The 23,648-nt window shown below is 37.4% G+C and overlaps 1 protein-coding gene across 3 annotated transcripts in view; it reads right to left on the reverse strand.

Moving 5' to 3' along the window:
- Window positions 1-23,648, reverse strand: part of POC1B (POC1 centriolar protein B) — a 56,972-nt gene that overhangs the window by 18,429 nt on the left and 14,895 nt on the right. For 2 of the 3 annotated variants that reach the window (XM_087765461.1, XM_087765459.1), the window contains 2 exons: window positions 19,483-19,635; window positions 10,613-10,699 (listed from right to left, as the gene is read on the reverse strand). In XM_087765461.1, coding sequence (XP_087621587.1) covers window positions 10,613-10,699; window positions 19,483-19,635 — 240 coding nt within the window. The remainder of the gene's footprint in view (window positions 1-10,612; window positions 10,700-19,482; window positions 19,636-23,648) is intronic. The other variant, XM_087765460.1, reaches the window with a different exon arrangement.

Genomic DNA, 23,648 nt, shown 5'->3' on the forward strand with positions numbered 1-23,648 from the left:
ACCAGCGATCTGGAAGGTGAAGTTTACAGACGACACAAAAAGGCATACTGGAAGCCACTAAAATAGTCAGGGTTACTTGGCAATCTGACTTCATTCAGCTGTCCAAATGCAACATTATGTACACATGTAAGATCTCAGAGATGAAGACACTCTAGAGTAATACACTATAGAAAGCAGAGGTGTTGAAAAGAATTACAATGACATAATATATAACTGAGTGAAATGATAAAACTTTGATGTGATAAAGCTATTGAGTGAAGAATTACAGTAACTTCTTACATGTTGTCATAACTAGCTGAAAGTACTAAGCAAGAGGTAGTATTGTACTGTTACACTACACTGGCAAAAATTGGAAGTATGGAGACAGAATTCCTGTCCTAAGAGATGTGCAAGAAATGAAGAAACACCTGTAAGAATGAATCATGGCTTGGAAGAGTAATCTTTTCAGTGAGGAACATTTGATACTGGTTTATCTGAGAATAGGTTAAGGATAAAGTAATTAATTCTTTTAAGTCTCTATGTCAAGAAAGCCATCCTCCTCTACAATAAAAATACTGCAATAGTCAACTCAGTTGCATTGCAATGCCCATGCTTCAGGAATCTGATGTGCAGTGTGGAACTGGCATCTCGGCATTCAGAAAGTACAATCCCCACACAGTTAGAACTTGCCAGACAACAGCATCTATCTATCACTCCCTCTCTCTCTAGCACCAACCCAAGCTGGTACAACCAGAGTATCATCCTGTGATGGGATTTAAAAAAAAAAAAAAAAAAGAAAGAAAAAAAGAAAGAAAAAAAAGTAGAGCTTTTCAGAACCATGATGCCATGTATCTTCACTTACGGTGTTAGTCACACAGTTCCTACTTTTTTTTTTTTTTTCACCCCCCCCCCCCCCAATACTATTTATTGCAAAATGCATAAGGGCAATGCCATCCAGCGTTTCTTCTGGAGAACACCCTAATCACTAACCATGGACAGCTTCTCACTTGCTTTCCTCTGATGCCATATACTTTCAGCTTTTACTTTACAGTGCTTCAAATTCAAGCATGAAGGATGGGGCTGCCTCCATTCAGACCCTGTCTTGGTTACACGCTGTCTAGGTTGCAGCCATGCAGACAGAAGATAGCAAGCTGAATCCTCCAGAAAAAATAACTGAATCCAACATACCCACTGCCTGAACAAAAGGAAGCCATTACTACCACCTCCTTTGCTCGTATTTTTCCATTGCATCTTAAGAAAGATGGTGTTCAGGTGTGTTATGCATGTAACACACCTGTATACATTATAGCACAATCACATTGGATACATGGCTCCAGGGACATTGGTCAACCTCAGTTAGGTTGCAGCCAGCACTAATCTCCAAATAAATTTTTCTCATTATTTCCTTTGTGCTGGTATTAGTGTTTGGATAGCTGAGCAGATCAAGGAATTCACTTGGATGAAATTAACCAGATAAAAACAGTCGTTAAGTTAAAATGACTGTGAAATTGTCCTATCTTATTTCTGACCCTAAAACTACTTTGGTGGAAGATACAAGCAAAGATGCTTTCAGAGTTTTCCTATATCAAACATCTATCTGACAAAGGAACATTTTTGCCCTTGGTGCTGCATTTTATTTGAAAAGTCTCAGTTTCATTTTAAGCAACCTATGTAATTTTTGGATCTGACTCAGTATTTCCCTTATCTCACATGAAGCAAGTAACTACATCTCTTACAGCAAACTAGATAGTAATGCAGCAAGGTCTGCAAGGAGAGATGTGTTGTAGCAGAACAATTGATATGTTTGGAAAACACTCAAACAAGCTTTTAGGCAGAAAGCACCCTCTGGGTTTAGATATCGCTGTAATTTAAGTGATAAATAGAATTTACTAGCACTTGTTCAAGCACTGTCATTTAGGAAAAATAAGAAAAGAGTTAAAGTGTTTGCTTTTGTAACAAACTTGCATTAACCATTTTGAATAACATATTGGTATTTTATATATATATATATTTCATTTTATATTCAAAGCTTTACCACACAGTTGCAAGCATGCTGTTCTAAACTTAGACTCCAGTAGTATTTAAGAACAAAGGGTAATTCAAGGGCAGTATTTTAGCTTTAGCATCTTGTTTTCTGACATGCTTGATCTGTAGCTCAGCTTTATTACCCAACTTAAGATAAGATAAACAAAAATAAAACCTTGCAACCTTATCTAAGAGAATCACTCACTAAGAACTAAACTAAACATTCCTTTGTTTCTCAGTCCTACAAAACGTGCGATCTCAGAATTATTAAAGTCCCGTGAATACTAAGACGTTCAAAACTCAACTTGTGCTATTGCATGAAAAAATTAAAACAGGTGTTTACAGAGTAACAGAGCGACTGAACGCTAACTTCATTAACTTCCATTAAGCTAAATGACTCACAAATGGCATTTAGATCAGTAGTAAATCATCATCTAGGTCAGCAGGAAGCTCATTACAGACTGACAATCCAAGTGACAGAAACACTTTTCCACAAGTGCTATAGCAGTAATTTCCTGTGTGAAAGGCTTGCTGCTGTTCCTGCATTCCTCAGGGGACGCTTCTTCTCAGAGGATGTTACTCTTCCCCAGGAAGAGGAAGGAACCAGTTGTTATTGGATGTGTGGGCTGATAGCTGTCGGGCATTTTCTGCATGCCGCAGAATCAGCTGTGAGAACCGTGAATATGTCTTAGATTCCCAGCCGAAGCGGGGGGGAAAACACTGCTTCGGGCAGACAAGGTCAGAGCGTACATGTACAGTATCTCAGGAAGTTGAAACAGAAATAATACCTGGAACTTCCATCCCTCTCATTCCCAGAAATGTGCTGATTTGCTAAAGGAACAATATACAGACGCAGATCAACTTGAAAAGCATTCCTGAAGTATTGCACTGTTGCCATGAGTAAGACCCTATACAAAGTAAAATATCGTCAGTTCTAAAAGTCATCTACAGCAAGCCAGTTATCTTGCAAAACAGCACCAATAGTCCAGCAATAGCATCTGTTAATGTGTCACTATGGGCACAGGCAACATAATCAAACAAACTGCCTTGTGAGGAAACTAAATATTGAAGCTTAATCTTTTATATGGCAGGGGGGTGTGTCTGTAAATTTTTTTCCTGTTAGGTCCCTCTCCTGAGCTTCCTGTCCTACAGTAACTCAAGCTCCCTCCCTATGTGCTGTGACACTCTTACAGGGCCAGTGACCAGTAGGTAGTCCGTCCCTAGCCTAGTATCAGTGATTTCAGTGTCACATCCCACTGGCTTTTTCTTCAGTGGCAGCACTAATGTTTCCTTATTCTACTAATTGCCTATTTCCAAACTTGGTTAAAAAAAAAAAACAAACTACCAACTATTTGATTCAAAAATTATTAGAGAGATAGGACAGAGACAGACAAATAAACAGTACAATCTCATAAGGCACATTTCCTCAGGAAAGCAGGCTAAAAATAGTATAGGAAATATTATATTCTTGCACTCTCTAGTGCCCAAATTCAGAATTCTGTCTCCAATGAAAATTTGACTTTCTCTCAAGCTCCAGTTCACTCAAAGAATATAATGAAGCCTATTAAGGAACATCAAGACATGTATTATTACCTAATTATGTAGCAGCACAACACACTTCCTGTTATCTCCTTGCAAACCAGCAGTTACACGCTGTGTTAGAATAGCATCACTGCAAAACACAAGGGCCATTTGGATCATATTCTTCTTTTATTACAAATGTTGAGTTCACCTTCATGTATCTGATCTTTAAGCGTTATTTGATGCTAGCGGTATCAAAGCATATTGCTTTTAAGATTAAGTACACAAATCTTTTTAAACATGCCTGTGCCTCTACAGAGGCTCAAAATGCAAGTTTAGAAATTCACTGTTCAATATGCCAAACGCTTCATCCTTTTGGCACTTGTGACAGAAGATGAGCCATTTTGTTCGTATACACCATACCTTCTTTGGAAGGCCCCTAGCTGGGCAAGAGAAAAGGCTGTCTCTACGGCCTCATGGTTGTTCCAGATGGATTAGGTGTAGCCTTTGGGAGGGATGTGAGACTTTTTTTCCCTGAGAGCAACTGAACATGTTTAGCTGCAGAGCTGTGGGGAGAAGGCAGCCTATCTTCTTTCCCCGGCCCCACACGCTGTACCTGCATAGCATGCAAAGAATAGAAATGTCTGTCTGGAGCATGCTGTAAGCCAAGATGACCCTAAAAATTGCTTTCTGCAATTTTTTTTTCTGCAAAATTGCACTTCTGAGTTCTTCTATTTACAGCATTTATTCTATGTTTTTATAAAACCTAGCATCAGAGATTCAGAGCCTGTTCGAGAGTTTTTGGTATGCTTATCTATGGAAAACGTGCAGACAGTTTTACCTCAAAACTTTGGAGAAACAGGGCCTCGTCACATTATTCCATAATTTCATTCCATGTTTGTGACTTATAGTTCAGATCATGGAGCTGGCAGTTCATTCAAATATGCATTTACTGGTAATTGGAAGAATGACAGTATATGAAAAAATCCATAGCTATTCAGGGAGCGCCTGCCTTATTTCTCTGTCTGGGAGGAAGGAAGGTCAGGTGATGGGAGAGGCTGGGAACCGTCAATTTTTAATCAAAGCCCTTCTACTGGTGGGATCACTCCTCAATGCAGAGCTCAGTCTAGTTCGCAACTGAGTTTTGGACAAGGAACACAAACAGGACATTTTTCTCTTTTTCTTAGAGGACAATGATTCCAGTCTTCCTTTCAAAGGGATAGTGCCAGAGCTTTCCTTTGGTAGAGAAAAATGTATGAATATCATGCAATGATCAGAGTTTAAGTGAGAGGCTAAATGTCTGAGGTCTCAGGAAAACTTGATATCCATGAACTACAGAAAGCTGTTGTGCTTTTGGGTGAACTACAACAAGCAGTAAGGGCAACCACTGTGCACAGTGAAGTGCCATATGAGTTTTGCTCTACTGGCTGTTCCCTTCCAAATGGGAGCTGGGCCCCAGAGGAGATTATGTATGTATAAAATTCCTATTCTTTCCTTTCTTCCTTTTCCCCTCCCCTTAACCTCACTGAAAACAGTTGGTATTTATTTCCATGTAAGGCTGGAGCCAGGAAAGGATGTAAATCAAAATAAATTTGAATTTGCATGGTAAGGAAAATATGCAATGTTTTTAGCTTTTAAGATAAAATTTCTTTTGTCTTCCTCTTCTACAGGATTCTGGAGTTGTGTTAAGCCATGTAAGGAAGAGACATTACTCTAGGATCTTTTCAAAATAAGTTCCCATGAGGAAGAATAGTTGTGTAAGCCTTCACGTACACAGAGATGGAAGAACAGATGCAAATTTTGCATTCATAATGGCTGTCTTTGTAAAATATATGGGGTATTTTTTAGGTTGGGTTTTGGGTTTTTTTTTTGGTTGTACTCAAAATAAAGGCAGAAAACATTGTGTCAAAGATACCTAAACCCTGAAATACATACTGGGGAACCAATGTGTATAGGATAAATTGAGAGTACAGATACTTCTGCTTTTTGCATCAAGACACCTACTACAAATGCAGTACAGATAAACTAACAATGTCTTACCCTGAGGAATAAAAGTTGCACATGCTCTTATTTGCTTTCACATATTTTACAAGGTGTGGGGGGGTGGAAGTTATTTGGTCACTTTCTATTTTAAAACATAGTACATTCCTTTTGCTCTAAACAGGAACAATCCTTATCTTTCCCCTTCCAATAATTAATCCAGTCTTAATTTTGTAGAAATTGTACTGTAAATGAACAATAAACGTGTCTTGTTTTCAGTGTTAACTAGCACTGGGAGAGAAAGAACAGCAAACATCTCTCAGCCAGCGCAGACATTCTGACTTCCAGATTACAGTACATTGCTTTACTTCCTCCAAATCCTGTTTACATGAGCAAGGTCAGGGGATGGAACATTAGAGAGCCTCTACAGTGATTTCCTGCTGCTGTCAGTAAAAACTACCGAGACATCATCAACTTTCCCTTGTTCCGAACAGCTTATCAGGGACGGGAGGTTACCGATGTATTGCCTTACAGACTTGAAAAAACCCAACCTCCCTCAAAACTAAAAGTAAAATCAGAGGATGAAACAGGAAGAAATAGTCTCAAAGGGAAACAAGACTTCCAATTTTTCCTGTTCAATAGTTCAGAAAACAAAGGCAATATTAAGCTGCTTGACACATGGAGAAGAAGGGGTGGGAGAGAGGCAGTAATGCTTTCAGAGTCTTCAATGAGATAGAAAGTAGGAAGAAATACCACCCCCAGCCCCCAAAACTTGACCCTAATTCAGTGAACATTTTCAGAGTGTAAAAGGCTAAAACACACCTCATTTTTAATAACTGCAACATATGAAGGCTCTTACCATTGGAAAAGTCAGGGCATTAGCAAATACCAGTTAGTTAAGCACATATAGCTTGTTTTTATACTTGATTCAGTAACACACAGGAGAACTGAATAAATGACTCATCAAATTCAAAGCTATTTTCCTGACAATAATAATACACAGACAGGAATTCTTAGTGTTTTTGTAATTATAGTCCAAAAGAAAGCAGCGCCATACTGAAGATTACACTGAAGTTTTTCTGCCAACACAATGACGACGTTCCCTTCACTAAGTTTACAAAGGAAGTTGCATCAGAGTGAATCTTAGACGAAAACAGGTTTTTCACCGTGTTCAAAAAGAACTGGCCTTACAGCTTTAAGTCAGAACACAAGCTGAAAAGATAAGGTGTTTAGAGTTCAGAGACTTTTAATTTTTAATTTAAGTGTTTTCTAGCAAAATCCTTACAAGAACATTCATACCTGCATATCTTGGCTTAATCTTTGATGGAAGAAAATACAAGTAAATTTTAAAAACCCACATAAGTAGGCATTTTCAGTGTAGAAGTTGTTATGGATTGTTGGCTTTGATGAAGCAACAAATTAAAATTCCTTGAAAAGAAGAGGAGGAGTGGGAGGAAGAGATAATGCCAGTATTTCCTCATAGAGATAAAGCTCAAAATATAAATTAATTGCTAAGAAAATATCTAAACACGTATTTTAAATTCACAATAAAGAATCAAGAGGTTTAAATTTTTAAATATTTGTTTTTCAAATCTTCTCCAGGCAGTCTGTTGTCAAGAATAGATAACAGTGATACTTAGCTGCACCTTAATTAGCTGGAGTTTTGTGTCCTGTTTTGGGCTTCTCAATACAAGACAGACATTGACATCCTGGAGCAAGTCCAGCGGAGGGCGAGCAAGATGGTGAGGGGGCTGGAATACATGATATACAAGAAAAGGCAGAGAACCGGGTTTGTTCAGCCTTAAGAAGGAAGGATAAAGGGGAAATCTTACTGCCGTGTCAAATATCTAATGAGTGGACAGAGAGAAGACAGAGCCAGACACTTTATTAGAGGACGACTATGATAGAATTAGAGGCAACAGACATGTTGGAACATAGGAAAGTCTAGCTACATATTATGAAAAAAAAAAAAAAAATTCACTAGTCAAACACTAGAGCAAGCTGCCCAGAGAGGTCGTGGAATCTACATCCTTATATGTATTAACAAATGAACTGGACAAGGCTTTTAGGAACCTCATCCAAGTTGGTCTTACTTTAAGGGGGAGGTTAGATGAAATGACTCCAGACATTCCTCTCAACCTATACTGCTCTATGGTTTTTATTAACAAATCTTTACAGAAAGCAAGAAAAGGAATACCTTTTTGCTCTTCCACAAGTCACCTTAGGGGCAGTAATAGCATATTTCCTATGACCAGTAGGACAGGACACAGTTCCAATAACTGAAGAAGAGATTCTTTCTACTTTTCACTTTCTACTGTTTCCTGGAGTAGCTTGAGATCTATGGGAGTTTGCCCGCTTACTGTTAGGAATTTTGATAGCCATTCAACAAAACATGAGGTTTTATATAGACAACTGAAGATATTTCAGGGAGCTTTAGAGAACTCATCACAGATCCTACAAAAGTTTCAATGTTGTTGCTTGTCCCAGAGAAGCCGGTCTTTAAATACTTGAGATGGTGATCCAAGAAAGGCTGCATCTCTCTTCTTCAGAAGAAAAAATAAAGTAAATATGTTGATTAGCTACTTCCAGTGGTCCAGGAACTTGCCAACATGTTTTGTAAATAAACCCTAGGGACCTGCTGTGTTACATGCATGATAAAGAAACTGAACAAGAACTCTTAAAGATAGGCAAGCACAGAGTGCATTTTTCTCTGTACACATATCAGAAGGGCAGAAGAACTGCTTAAGCTGGAGCAAAACACTTCAAAAAGAATAAGTAGGTATAGACAGGACATTTATAAATTAACCTGGCAACCTGATCAAAGATTTTACTCATTTGAACAGCATTCTTCCAGTAGAAGTAGGACCAAAAAGCCATAAGCAGCTTTAAGATGGGTCTTGACAAGTTTGCAGGGAAAGAAAAAAAAAGCGTACAGTGATATTGTCTTTGATAACTGGTAGAAAAAGAGCAACCCAGGGGGACTGGAATCAGGGAAAGGGGTGGGGGAAGAGAATGATTTAGACTAGAGGCTGGTAATCTCAAGTTAGAGGAGGATTTAAAAAAAAAATACACAAATAATGCACAAACACAGTATCATTCAAGTGAGGACAAACAGTATCAAGAGGAAATCTGGCAGAAGGTGGAATGGAAAGAAATCAAGCATCTGCCCTTCCCCCTTTGATTTTTATGAAGAACACATGAAGCTTCTCTATACAGGGCCTCTAATACATTAGGGAAATTGAGCCAGCTTCAGGTGAAAAGGTCCAGGTCACTGAGATCCAGAACCCTTTGGAAACAAGACACAAAGAGACTGGATGGCTGGCCTGATTAAGAAGCAGGTGATAATTCCACAAACAACAGAAGCTGGTAATGCAGCAGACAGACACTAGACAGGATGAAGCCACTAAAAGATGAGTTGACATTAGAAAGTAGGGAGGACCAGAGAGGTTGGCAAAGTTGGGGAAAGTGTTACTTACTATAGGTGAGGAAGGATGCTAGTGGCAGAGAAAACATGCAAAGGGTTTCTGGATTTGTGTCAACAGTGGTGTGTTGGACAGAGCAGTTGTCCTTAAGGCTGTAGTCCGAGTAACAAGGATACAGAAATGTTGCTAGATCAAAAAAAGGTGCACATGGTGAATGCCGAGATGCAGAAAAGTGAGAATCAATGGTGAACAGGAGATCAAGGTGATGAAAAAAAAAGTAGTGATTACTGACACAGTCAAAAGGCATGAATTTTGAAGCAACATTTTTGTAATGAAGACTGTGAAGCCAGCCAGCAATCAAAAGAATGCTGTCTCTAGGGGGTCAACTTATTCCTATTATGAGTTCTGGGTGTAAAGTGTTATAAACTGATCTCATACCAGAAGAATTAATGAAGGAGATGAAATGATTAGCAGATTTATAGGTATGTAAAAAGAATTACAGTGTAACCATACATTTGAATTCTGTGATTGCTATTAAGATCAGAAAGTAATGAACACAGAGTAAAGTGATACGTAGCCAATAAATTATATCCACCACAATCCACTATCTGTCAAGCCTACTATAAAGAGATTTCCATAAGTCTGCAAATTACTTTTGACAGAAGTTATCTTAAAGAATCATATTTCCATTGTGAAAACACAACTGCTAAACCTTAAAATATATGAAATTATTGTCTCTCAAACAAAAGTTATTATATGATTATTTGTTTTGAAGAAAAGGTTTCTCTTAGACATCAACCTCTGTATCATGACCTTCAATAAATGATCTTAAAGAATTTTACAAAGGACCTTCACAACATACCTTTTCATAAAGCATTCATGACAAAATAGAACAGCAGAAACCACACTGGCTGTCTATTCATATGTATAAACACTTCAGCCACAGAAACTCTTGTTATGGTAACTAAAATTGCTCAAGATACAATTTCTGCCTTCACAGGAACAGATTCAGAGCTAAAAGAGAAATTCTCTTTTTAACCTAATTCTAGAACAGTATGTCTTTTAGATTTCATACCAGGAGAGCATATTTCTCCTCCTACGAAACTACCGTTAAAACATTGCCTTTCTCTCCTCCCACATGCCATACCAATGTCATATGAAAAGCTAACACTAGAAGGATCTAATCCTATGATTCTGTCTTAAAATGTGTTACATTTTTTTTTTCTCCTAGAGGACTACTAGATGCCTTAAAAGGAGAAAAACTAAAACATCACTTTTGGAATTTTATCAATGAGGCAACTATTCTTTAGGTTACCCGTTATTTGCAGATAAAGACAGAGTTACAAAAAGTGTTTGAGAATAAGCCACAAATTTTAACAGTAATATTTAGATATAATTAGCATGGGCTTATAATTAGAATTTCTGCCTAATATATGGGTAAAATTACTAGTATAACGTGAAAGCTTTGCTATTACACCATCTTCTGGTTAGCCTTGGGAACTGTGAAAGAAAGCTTAAGTAGAGAAGTTAGGATATTGAGCTCTGAGCAGTCAACAATTGTTAAAAAAAATATATTTCATTGATACAGACAGAAAAAGTACATTTCTGATAACCTATCAGGGTTAGCTATACCCTATCTTCCCCCCCGCCCCATTCTCCCCTGCCCCCCTCAGAAGGCAACTTACTGGAGTACTGAAAGATGAAGAGGAACTAATCTCTATGACAGGTGGGTCAAGCGTTTGTGTATTAGTCACATCAAAGGTAGGGTTGACCTGTTGAAAATGAATTATAATATTATTATTTCAGCACCAGTAGAGAAAGGGAAATAAGACTGAAATAAAAAGGACCATTTGCTACATTAAGGCATCACTATTCACTAAGGACTGGAAATAGGCTTTAAAATTTGTAAATATGAAGGAAGGATGTTACCCTCCAACCATGAAAAATGCAATCGCATAATACAGAAAGAGAATCCAGATAGGCATTTATTACGGAAATATAATTTATAATTCATAAACATCCATAACACAAAACTAACTCAAGGGATTCCTACCACAAGAGGTACAAGTATTAAGAAGTTCAATTAAATGACATATCAATAAAAATGAAGTTACAAATGCTAGTTTGAAATGGATTTACTAAAACAGCTAACTCAAAACCTGCCCAAGGCTGAAGCCATGCAATTAACAGAGTGGCCAATGATGCTGCTGAAATACTGAACAGGAGGAAGTATTCAAACAACTTCCCAACTCTGCAACTGTCACTTACAGGTGCTTTTGAAAGTTTTTGCATGTGCACAACTATAAGGGCTTCTGAAAGTCACCTTTGAGTTTTACTTTCCAGCGTCAATCACTTGCGGGTGCATTTGTAGGCAATCCTTCCTATTCCTCCTTCCACCAGGAGAACTGTCTCCAGCAGAAGTGATGTACAACCCTGGACAACTCTGGACTTGAGAGCTGCCTTCTAGCAATGATGCTCAATTTGCTTGTTACAGTCCAAGGACAGCAGTAGCCCTCCACTTGTGAAGGTTTCCATACACAACTATGCAGCACTCCGTTTTTGATGTTACACTGGTCCCCTGCCTGTTGTAGTTTACTTAGGGGACATCCTCACTCACAGTCTCATACTGCAGCTTGTAAGTCCCACTACCATTCAGCTTGAGCTAGGATCAATGTGGTTAAGCCACTCTGGCTCAGCAATGCATAGGAAGGTGTGCGCCAAGCCAGTCGCTAAGCCCAAGCTGCCTTACTGATGTGGGCACATCACTAGCACCAAAGCTGAAAGTGAGCACACACTTAGCAGCCCAGATCAATCAGTTCCCAGCTCACACTCAAGTTCCTCAAATCATCTGTCGCAACCAACCAGACAGACTGTCGACATGCTTGCTTCTTACATGCCAACTCTGATTGTCAAAATAACTTGAAAAACACTGCTGTGGAAAACAGGTAGGAGGTAACACTGAAATCTGTGATAAGTTAACCAGCCAAACACAAACCATGCTGTTCCTAAAACCACAGGAAAAACTGCTTTATACTGGGATAATGTCAGAGGCTGACTGATTGGATATGTCATCACAACATCCATGATTTTGATGTCTTAATATCACAGTTGGACTACTCGTTTATTGTTGGTTATAGGAGTTAATCTATAACTTCAGCAATATTTTGCTAATGTCCTTTCCTGAAAGTGAAGCATTAACAAAATATAACAGAAAATAAAGTTTGAGAAAGCTGCTGCTTATCGTTTCACCTATGGATCAGAATATCCTGCCTATAAAAACTATGTGTGTATTTTCCCTACCATTGTATTATCTAGGTGTATCACAGCCTAATACGTTTGCCCTCTCAGTGTGATGTATGGAAATGCTATTCTTATTTTGTGAACTGACAAAATCCACAGAAAGACTAGATGACTTTCAAATCACCAAGAAGTCTGGTGTAGGAAAAAGAAATTAACTTTCCTCTTCTCAACTTATCAGTAATCCAACAGCGGCCTTGTCAGAGACAGCATTAATTCTAACAATCTTACTTGAAAGTAGAAAAAAACAAAGAAAACCCCCAAAACTCACACTTGCCTACTAACAGAGTTATATTTTAGTTGCTGAAAGTTTATTAGATACAGGGGTCATTTTATTTTGCTGTTTCAAGGAGAAAGAGCCTACCATTTCACCTGAAGACTGTCAAAACTCTGGCTTAGTCAGAGCTGCTCACTCAGTAACAGCTTCAGTGCTATTTTCACAAGGAAAAATCCCTCATGCTAGGGTCCATACATTAGCATATAGACTTTTAGGTCAGAGATCCATTTGTCAAGTAGCTAGAATGAGATCTTAAAACTGGAATTAGTAGCCAGGGAAGGCAGGCAATAGCATCTTGTACTGCTTGAAGCCTTTTCATTCAGTTCATTTGGATTTCCATAACTTACATGCAGAAATTCAGGTTAAAACTAATAAAAGTAAGAACTTCCTTCGTAAACGTGGGTGGAGGGGGGGAGGAAGAAGATGAACAAAGTTTACTAGCAAGCTAGGAGGTAAAAAGACATTTAAATACAGATGCTACCTGATTATTCAAGCTGAAAGTGATCCTCACACTTTGCTGCACTTACAAATCAGAGATGACAAGCTTTCCTTAAGGGGAGATCTTAATTCTGTTTTTAAGCTAGTTCACCTTTCTGACTAGCAGTGCTTAGCTCTTTCTTGGATTCAGTTTCAAGAAGCCATTCTCCATCCATGAGCTCTTTTTTGTAGGTATTCTCTCTTTTAATTCATATTATAGTTGCATCAATCGAGAATGAGCTACTCGGAGACAATCAGGAAAACCCATCCTGCTACAGGGGCCATCAGAGCTGATAACTTAAAATTCTCCCTCAATTTGTTGATATTAGGATCAAGTCTTGCTTTCTTCCAATTTTGTCAAATGGACTTGGAGGAAAGAGAGGGAAAAAGGAGAACCAAAGCCAGGTGACATGGTCTAAGTAAAAACTTCCCATTTATCTGAAAGTTCTACCATCTTAATTGGACTTCTCCTTTACTTTCCTTTCTACAGAAACATGACTAACGAAAGTCTCCTCTGCATATAGTATTGCTTACCACTTTATCAGAGGTAAGTTGAGGAAGAGGGGAACTCCAAATTTTATTTTTTCCCCCCTCTGTACATACCCTGTCTATTTAGATGAAACAGACAACTGTCCTAAAGAGTTTACATTTGTTTAGTGCCCAACATAACCAGGGTCATTTGACCTTTGACCTTCAGTCAGTCCTGTAATAAATATAATTAACATATTATCTGAGTGCCAATCATACTATGGGCAGCTAAGCCTAAAGTCTTTCTGACATGCATCATCTGAGCACTGAAAAGAGAGGACAATGCACCTGCAGGACTCTACAGAAGAGGGACAGCAGGTGCCTATCACCTATCAATAATATAGAGGAGCTACCGTAGTATTATTACTAATAATTCTTCAAACATCTTCTTTCAGATAATATGTCCTTGCTATATACATCAGAGATACTGTACAAGGAGTTAAATGCTTTTCTTGATACAGGGTTGCTAAATAAATACATGGTATGATTAAGTTAAGAAAACGTGCTCTTTACGTGGAAGTGTCATGTCCTGGAGCTGGAACGAGTCTCCTCTGCACATAATTCTGTTTACTGCTTTATCAGAGATAAGGGGAGGATGAGGGGCATTGCAAACACTGACTAGGGGTGCAGGAACTGTCATAGGCCATATTAAAATATATATCTAATATAGATATGTAAAATTGTTAAGCAACAAGTCAGAAATAGCAAAGTGTCTAAAGAAAAGAGCACAAAAACATGAAGGCTGTAGCTAAACCCTTCTTGCAAATATTCATGTTTAATATTATACTAAAAAATAATGAGCTAATGGAATGAAGCTAAGTCTAAAAGTTTCAAATGACATTTTCTGACAAGGTGATATCGTTAGCTGTCAAATAACATCAACAAACATATTTGGAAAAACTTAACTTTAAAAAACAAGAAAGAACAGAACAATAAAAAGCAAGGTAGAGAGAACAGTCATGTATGAAAGGTTTTCAAAAACACTATTCCAAAGCTTTCCTTTAATTACCTGGTAAACTGATATGTAAGCATTTTCATTATCTTCTTCCAATACGATGATACAATTATCACATTTTGATCCATAGCACAAGAAAATATAGTTGAAGGAGGGTTTCTAGAAAACCTTTCATGTAAGGAATTACAGATTTCTAAAGACTGAAGTGGAGTGAAACCAAAATGTATTACGTAAAGAAAGTAAGAGGCAGGAATTAGGATCACTGCTTAGGACAGAAAACTAGGGGAGGAACAACAGAAGCAGGCTGAACTAAGTATGCAATTCTCAGCCATATGCTTTAAGTAAAAGATTAAGCCCCTGCAGATATCCCTCTGTTGATTTTAATGAAATATAACCAATCTCAAAAAAATCCACCTTTCACTTTATTTTTATAATGCATTTCATAAGACATTGGTGCTACATCAAAAAACTAAAAATTAATAAAAAAAGGAAGTTTTAAACGACTCACACAACACTATTTCCTAGGGAACTGATGTAGCTAGCTGTGAAATAGTCTCTCCAAACATACCAAAAGAAATTCAGCTTTCAATTTGATTAAACACTGTTCTTTGTGCTAGACTGGAACCCTCAAGCCAAACAAGCCATATATTCTTATTTCTACTGCCACCTAGTGTATTTTTGGATTTCCTTCACCCAAGAAAATATTTACAACTGAACTTACACTGAAACTTTTAAGATGAAACTAAATAAACAGTAGCTTTTCACACTCAAGATATAAACTCTATACATCTTAATATGGTCAAACCTGAATGGTATGTTTTTAAAGGAAACTTATTTCTACCTTCCATCTGCTTTGAAGAGGTCTCTAGTATATCAAAGATTAATTAGGTACAAACACAGGAAATTCAGAAATACAACTGTCACCAAGTGGAATGCATTTCTTTTAGTGTATTGCACTAAAACTGCATTACTGATTAAACATACTATTTTCAAATATCTTCAAAAGCTCCTTATTTCAAAGACATGACTGGGATTTTTCTCAGCTAAATTTACATATACTGCTGCACACCTGTATTTGACCTGGTCACTCAAGATTACCTCTATGGTCAATGGAAAAAAGTAGGTGCCTTCAGACAACAAGTCATTTACTTATATTTTCAAATTGTCTGCATAACCGTAATGAATATAGGCTTTAAACCTCTACGTACTTGAATATTCAAGAATCACATTGATTAGTGCAGTTGGAGAACCATTGTAAAGATTTATAAGTCAAGAACATGAAATCCAACACTGCGTTAAAATTCAGGCTACTGCTGGGCTGAAGAGGAGGAGATACAAATAAGGAATTTCTTGTAAAAGTTAATTATGCTTCAGAAAGTAGGCAGGGAGAGAGAAAAAACTAGAGAAGGTATCTTAAATATTACTGGCTCTGTGTATGGCTTCAAAGAGTCAATAAGGAAAAGTTCTGAGAAAAGGTGAAAGTACACTCAAGCTCCATGTTACAGTCACTATCCTGAAGGCGAAATACCAGGTGATACCTGCAATTCTTAATGCCCTTGTGCAAGCCGTTTTGTTCAAAAGAGCATTTCCAAATAGTGAAAACACTACAACTGTCTCTCTGAACCCAGCTGAATAAATTCTGAGCAAAGCCAGCTCCATTTTGTGTGTACTATTTTCCCAGAATCAAGTTCTGGAATAGCAGGGACCTTGCCACATTGAGGCAAGCAGGGACAGAGAAGCAACAACTATCCAAAAGCAGTAAGAAACCTGGAGAGGCATGAAACATTAGAAATTAAAAAAACATGGACAGAATTACTTCTCTTTTGAGTTCTACCTGTACATCTGTTGAACTTTTTGTGTTCTAACACTTTGAATTTTATCCTAAGGTAATCTCATTCCTCCTATAGAGCTGACTAAACTTAACCAGCCCAGCATAACTCAGGGCAATGTATTATAACACATCTCAAGTGTCCAGATGACATTGTAGTAGCTTGTAGCAAACCTTAAAAGGTCATCTATACTTTTAAATATCCCATATTTGAACTGCCTCCTCGGCCTGCCTGTAACTCTTGTGTATGTTACCAAGTCTCTTAAAATACTGTTACTTCAGTTTAGTTAAAATCAATCACCTTCCCCTGTTCCTCATGAAAAAGAAAACAAACAGAAAGCAAGCAGTTCTGCATTTTATCTGAGGTGCAGATGAGACACTAGGAAAAACTGTGTCCTTACAACTGCCGCGTTGTAGTGGAATAGGTCACCCAGAGACACAAGGGAATCTCCATCCCTCTTCAAGGCCTCCTAACTAGACACAGCCATGGCTGACTTTATGTACCATTGGCAACAAGACTAGATGACCTCCAAAAGCTCCCTCTGACATGTCTGTGATTCAACTCCTCCTTTCCCTGGTATATTAAAACATGATGAGCCAGAGGAAGATGAGGGTGGTGTTGCAGTGGAACTGCTTAGTGCTAAAATTCTCTCTATTGCCTGTTGCTTAGAAAGGGGTTGGGATGTTAAAAAAAAGTATGTTTGTTTTAACTGAAAAGGGACAAAAAATCTTTTTCTTCTTTATTCCTTCTCCAGGGTACAGCATAGCACAAGTGGGGCTAGAAATGCTGCTTTTTTTGAGTTACAGGAGGAAATAGTTAAGAAGATGGAACACTTAAACATTTCAGGCATCCTTAGTGCCATTAAAGCACGTTACTTCTGGTAGTAACCTGATACTAGTTTTGTCTGGATAAATTATGTCTCTGTACAGATGGTGAGGTCCATTCTTCCTCGCCACAACAAAAAACCCCATAATTTTTGTTGAGACAGACAGGAAGGGCAGTAAAAAAAAGGAAAAGACGTGTGGAGTAACAAATCTTGATAACTTCACTTTAACACTGTCTAAACTATTATATTATTACATTAATTCTGAAAATAAGCTGCAAAAGAGATCCTAATCATTATTATTACATTATTTAATTTACAAATATAAAAATATAGTACATTACAGTAATATTGGTTCTGTTGAAACTATCAGACACTGTTCTGTCTCAAAGAATATAAAATACTTCATGTTTGTTTGAGAGCAAGATATCCTACAGATAATGTGATGTTAATAGAAAAGTAAACACAGCAACCTTATTCTTAAAATCCTGAAATCAGGCCAGAAAATACATCACAAGAGTCCAAAATTTTGCTACGACAAATGACAAAGCCACAGAGCCCTTTCACTACTACAGAGTAGCTAACCTAGAAGCCTATAAGCCGCTACAAATGTTACAGCCATGAAGAAATACAGACATTAGGTTAAGTGAAATCTGTCAAAGCTAACTGATAAATAATTTCTTGACATTCAACTATCAAATTTCCTTTATGTGACCTTTCAGTATTGGTAATGAGGTGCTTCCTAGCCTTAGTTTAACTTTAGCCTGAACTCATTAATGCCTTTCAAGAGCTTCTCAATTATCTTGGATCAGGGATGAAAAAAAAAAAAAAAAATCTGGAAAGTTGCTTTAGAGAATATTCATACCTTTGCCAGGCATCTGAGCAGCAGAGGTCTGGAAAAGTTGACCTGAAAAGAAAGCAACTGAACTCTCCAGCTATAAGCTTCTGTGTTTGTTTATCACGTGTTATAACTGCAATTCGAATAGGTCTTGAAGCAAACTGTTGATGCAGCAAGGGTGGTTTAAATCTGCTGGCAAATGCTGTGATTGAGTTTGTTCTAGCACTGACCACCTATACTGAAGGCTGCTACCAGTAAACTTAACTTCATTCATTGATCTTACAATGAATACGACAGTCTGGCACAGAAGTTTATTTATGAAGCTTGTCATACATGCAGTTGTCCTGCTCTTGTTCTGACCAAAATGCTAAGCATCAGAAAGCTTCACAGCCAACTTGACAACAGAACCAGACAGATGAGAATACTTAGTGATGGATTCAGGGTTCCCCTCCTCCACCAAAATATTTTCAATCTTTATACTATTCATATAGCATATATTCATATTGCATACACACATACACATACACACACAAAAAAAGCTCAATATCATCAAATCTCAATGTTTTAAAAGTCTGAGCAGGTAACAAATGTCATGGCAGCAGTATCTGCATTTTATATGAACAAAAACAGGCAATGGTGAATTTCTATAGTACTCTCTTAGTATATCACAGCAGCCAAAAAGTTCCAGATTTATATCAGATACAGCTCTTGGACACTAGAGGCACCTGGAGGAAGAGATAAAAGTACAGGTAATCACCATGCAGATGCTAGCCAGATCTACCAAGGACAATCACAAATATGTCCCTGGGGTTTTAGCACAAACAATGGTCTTGTCTAATGCATAGTACTGTTTACCTATTTAGCATAGCTATCAGACAACCTGACAAACACAAGATTTTCCAAATACTGACATAGTATTGGTGACTTTGGTTGCCTAATTCCCAGTACTTCCAAGGGTTGCTGGTAGAAGGTTGGACAGTAAAGTAGCTGAAGAATGAAATTATCAGGAAATTAGACTACATAGTGACATAAAACACACTACTAGCCTAGAAAGGCTTTCTAAACTTTTAGATAGATATCAAGATCTTCTCACAATACCTAAAGGTCTTGGAAAGAGGGACAACTTGTGACAATCAAGTATTTGACTTTCAGTAATAATACCATCTTGTCCTCCTTATAATGATGTATTTTGAGTAGTATCCTAAAGCTCACTGAAGATTCAGATATCTTCTGCAACAGTTGCCATCTTACTTCAGAAACCAGACTATCACCTATATTTTGTTTAAATCAGGTGTAGAGTACAGAGTTACACAAGAAACATTAAAGTAATTCACCAGGATAAATTTGACAGCATCAGCTAGCCTAGTGACCTTAATGTGGATTCATAAGTTATGGTTGCTTCCAAAGTATTATACATAACAACAAAGAGTTCTCTGGTATACATAGAACAGAACATTTAGCTATAAATGCTAGATGGATAGTATTTACAAAAGCTTCTAGTTTCTTATATTAGAATACTTATTGTACTCACCTCAACTGACTGAAGTTTTTCATCATGGAGATGAGGTGACCTCGGGTAAATATCAAGAAGATGAGGAGGATCATCAATACGTGTTCTTCTAATATGGTGTTTAAGAACTTCTTTATAATCAAATGAATCAAAGTTGGTTTTCCACAGTAATACCTGTAAGAATATCAGAATATCAGTAACTACTTGAAGCCTATTCTGTGCCCAAAACATAACTATTCAGTGAAGTCTGTTATTACTAAAAGATCATGACATCAGAATGAGCCTGCTGTCATCACTTAGTCTGATCTCTACTATAACACAGGCACTTCTCCAGAGTATCTTGTACTTCAATTCTAATAGATGTGGTTCAATCTATTAAAAAAAAAAAAAAAAATCTCTAAAAGATGTCTCAATAATCATAAACCAAAGCAAACTTCTGTCCCACTGGACTGTACTAAGTTATTTTTCTGCCACATCAAGGGGTCATATACTATCAAATTTCTGTCCCCTATAATGGCTTGCAGGTCAAACAAGAAAGTTTGAGGGGATGAGAGAAATGACAGAGTTCCCCAGAACTCTGAAGCATCTGGTTCCAGTGTTTTAGCAACAGGAATCTGTTTTCTGAACCTTGTCCAATCACATTCAAGGTAGAAACAATATACAACAGTTACACCATGGCCAAATGCAGAAATAAGGTAGTAGAATGCAGAGGTAAGATAGCAGAAGGTAGTCTATCCAGCCTTATGGATAGACCAGGAAACCAAATCATAACGCACAATGTTGCTCTCTCGTGTCACAAAACAATTGTATATGTAAGCAATTTAATTAAGTTTACCATAAGTTTACATGATTTGTGTCATCTTTGTTACTTTAAGTGCTAAGGGAAAAAAGAAAACAAAAAAGAAAGTTCATAACAGTTAGAAGATTGCAGTTTCCAAAAGTCCGATGTTGATTTTTTTTATAGCTGCTCCCTAGATCAGAGGAAACAAAGATGGGACCGTGATCTGACTTAAAATTATTTGCCTGTCCAGCCAAAAAATATTTTTAACAACTATTAAAAGTATTTTTCAGAAATTAATAAACTATACATAAGCAGCACAAATCACAGATTTGTTCAGAGAAATTCCAAGCAGACTAAATCATATTTTTACTATATTCCTAAGTAGCTGCATTGTTACAAGTTCATTTCAGGTTCAACATCTTTCATGACTCTGTGGAGTGGAAGACCCTAAATATGCACTGGGAAACAATAAAGATGGACCCAAACTAACTCAGACATTAGAAACAGTGAAAGTGGGATGCATTGATCTTGGTACAAACTACATAAACCTTCCTCAGAACCTGGCACTTGCAGGACATCTAGGTGTTAGATTAGTTGATTCACAGCAGCTCACTGTGCCGTAAGAGGGAGGGCCTGCTTTCTCTCCCTCCTCTTCTCAGTTGTGTAGTTCCACTACCTCCGTCACCCAATCCAGCACAAAGTTATTCACATTTTTTATGTGGCTTTTCCCCGTTTTTTCAGCCTAATTTTCTGCTGGTTTAGCAATTTGAACTGTCTCAGCACGGAGTGTAAATGAGGGTATAGGCAGGAGGCAGCAGAAGCAGGACCTTTCATCAGTGGTAAACATTTGAGCTGCTCAAGCTCTAAATATGTTTCATTTTGCTCTGAAGTGGAAGGCCATGCCACTGCAGCTTTACCATTACAGATAACAAAGCTAGTAAAACCAGCGTCGAAACATCCATATATGCTTTGAGTATCTCAACTGCAATGCAAACAGTGTAAAAGCAACTATGCACAACCCTAGAAAAATAGTTATTCCATAAGTAAGTATTTCCCTTTACATCCAGGCAGTCACTAGACCCAATGAGTTGTCTCTTCTATATGGTAAGAACTGAATTAAAAACACAGGCTACTACCATCTAAAGAAATAGGTATAACTTTGCTCTTTCATTTAAAATTAAACTAAAAGGTCTTGTATCTTCCATGGAAGCAGGTAAATGAAATAATTTGTCACGTGACCATATAGCCAAGAAGTGTGAAGAACATGAACTTCAGAACTCTACATGTTCGGGTTTTTTTGATTGAGGAAAGAAAACAAGAAGAAACAAAAGAAGTATCCAGTGTTTGTTTCAAATATTTAATGTGCTTCTGAGCAAAGCTTTCAGCTGGCTCTGCACCAAACAGAAAGAAACTTGAAACTAGAAGCAAAGATACTGGTTTTCCTTCTTTGATAGAAGAAAACCAGATTTTATCTCTTGCTTGAAAATGTAATAGTCTTGAAATAGTATGTATAGAGCAAATAATCCGTGGTAAATTTACAACAGATCAGCTGGCTCCAGCTCATGCTGTGGACAGACAGTATCTTTTTGATACTGCACAAGGGATAGAAGATGATACTTTTATGGCCAACCTCTGCTCATCAGCTTGACATTCCCGATCTGCCAGCAGAACTTTTCATATTAATACACCCCACATTTACAGTAAACCAACGTAATTCTATCATAGTGAGTTGAGAAGAGGTCCCACAACTATTCTCCTGGCAGACCTGGAAAAGGGCTGTGGACAGGTCAGCAGAAAAGGATGTTTGTGGAGTACACATGTGTATCCACCAACAGAAAACGGACACTGAGGAATAAGTTCTTATGTTTACTATAGATAAAGATATATACATAGGCAGGTACCACACAATGGTTAGCACTGCACATTTTGAAACTTACAATACAAAAGTGAAAGTTACAGCAAAGTAGCCCTCTCCCACAGGAACATTGACAAGAAAAAGGGAAAAGCTTCAACAGATAGATGCCTTTCTGTAAGTAAATAAAACCAGGATTCATTACTAGACCTACTATGACTACATTTTTAATTCAACATTTACCTAAGAAAGCACTTCCTGATGACACTGGATCTTCCCTCTCATGCATTCAGCATGAAACCACTATACCCAACTGCGGAGAAACATGAGTCATCTTATAGATTGTGCACTATAATACCTACTTACTCCATGATCCCGTGCACCACCAGCTCTACAGCATAGAGTCAGAGCAGGAGAAAGGCAATGACATGACTGTACTGAACATGCATGTCATTCAGAGGTCCCCAAATTCAAAGGAACCTTGCAATAAGACAGGCATTCCCAGGGTATGCTGGCATTTATTTGGGAGGCTGAGTTAGGCTTAATACTGTAGGTCCTTCCCATCATCACAGTTTCTCTGATGAATCTTCTGTCATGTGACCCAGTTTAATACATGCATTTCACTTCCTCTCAAGTCAAGTATAATATATCAATCATCATAAAACTGAAAAGAAAGTATTCATGAAAAGTAAGATCAACAATTCAGGATTACCTGGGAATCAAAGTTTCATTTTGGAACTGAAAAATGCTCATAAAAAACCCTTTAGTATGGAAAATAAAATGTTAGACTAGTGGCTCAAGGAATAAATATATTTTCCCCATTCCTGTTTTTTTTTTATTCTGCTTGTAAAATTAGTATTAGAAGTTTGCTAACATTTTCACTTTTCCAATAACTGCAAGTCTCGGCACTGTTTCTTACTAACACCTTGATAAAAGCAATTTTAATTTTTTTCGAGTGCTTTCAAGTCATTCTAGAAAGTGTGCTACCTGAAGCATCAAGTAAAAACCAGAAACAGACTGTATTCTTGCTAATGATACTGAAGTTTTCAATTGAAAAGTATTTATTATTTTCCAAGACTGTCTCTGTTACTGGCTGAAACATATTTCAAAATCCACAAAACATATAAACATGATTTATGGTAAATTCAAAAAAGATTTTAATTTCTATACCATGGCTTTCTGTGTCTACATTGAGCTTTTAGCTTTTTATAACAGGAAACAATGAAAAAGACAACTAATATTAAGGAACATTTCAGACTGTGAAACTTTAAGCCTTGGGCTAAAGAAGTTCTTACTTTTTGGAGAATGTAACAACCTGATAGAGAAGATTCCAAGCTTGGTAGTATTTTTGTAATTGTGAGATTTATCACAGCAGATAAAGATTAATTGTATGATTTACTGTTTAATTTAAAATAACATTTTTGGTTTTAATGCTCAAACAACTCTTCCCTGTACAAAATCCAGTACTGTGCTGTTTCACCAGCGTAAATTAGCAAAGCTAACACAAGAATTTTTTTCCCAATTCTAGCCAAAGTTTTCCTAGTAGTACAACTT

The sequence above is a fragment of the Nipponia nippon genome, unplaced genomic scaffold (genome assembly GCF_047370975.1).
Source record: "Nipponia nippon isolate SJK-2023a ecotype South Korea unplaced genomic scaffold, ASM4737097v1 scaffold_3, whole genome shotgun sequence".
Lineage (NCBI taxonomy): Eukaryota > Metazoa > Chordata > Aves > Pelecaniformes > Threskiornithidae > Nipponia > Nipponia nippon.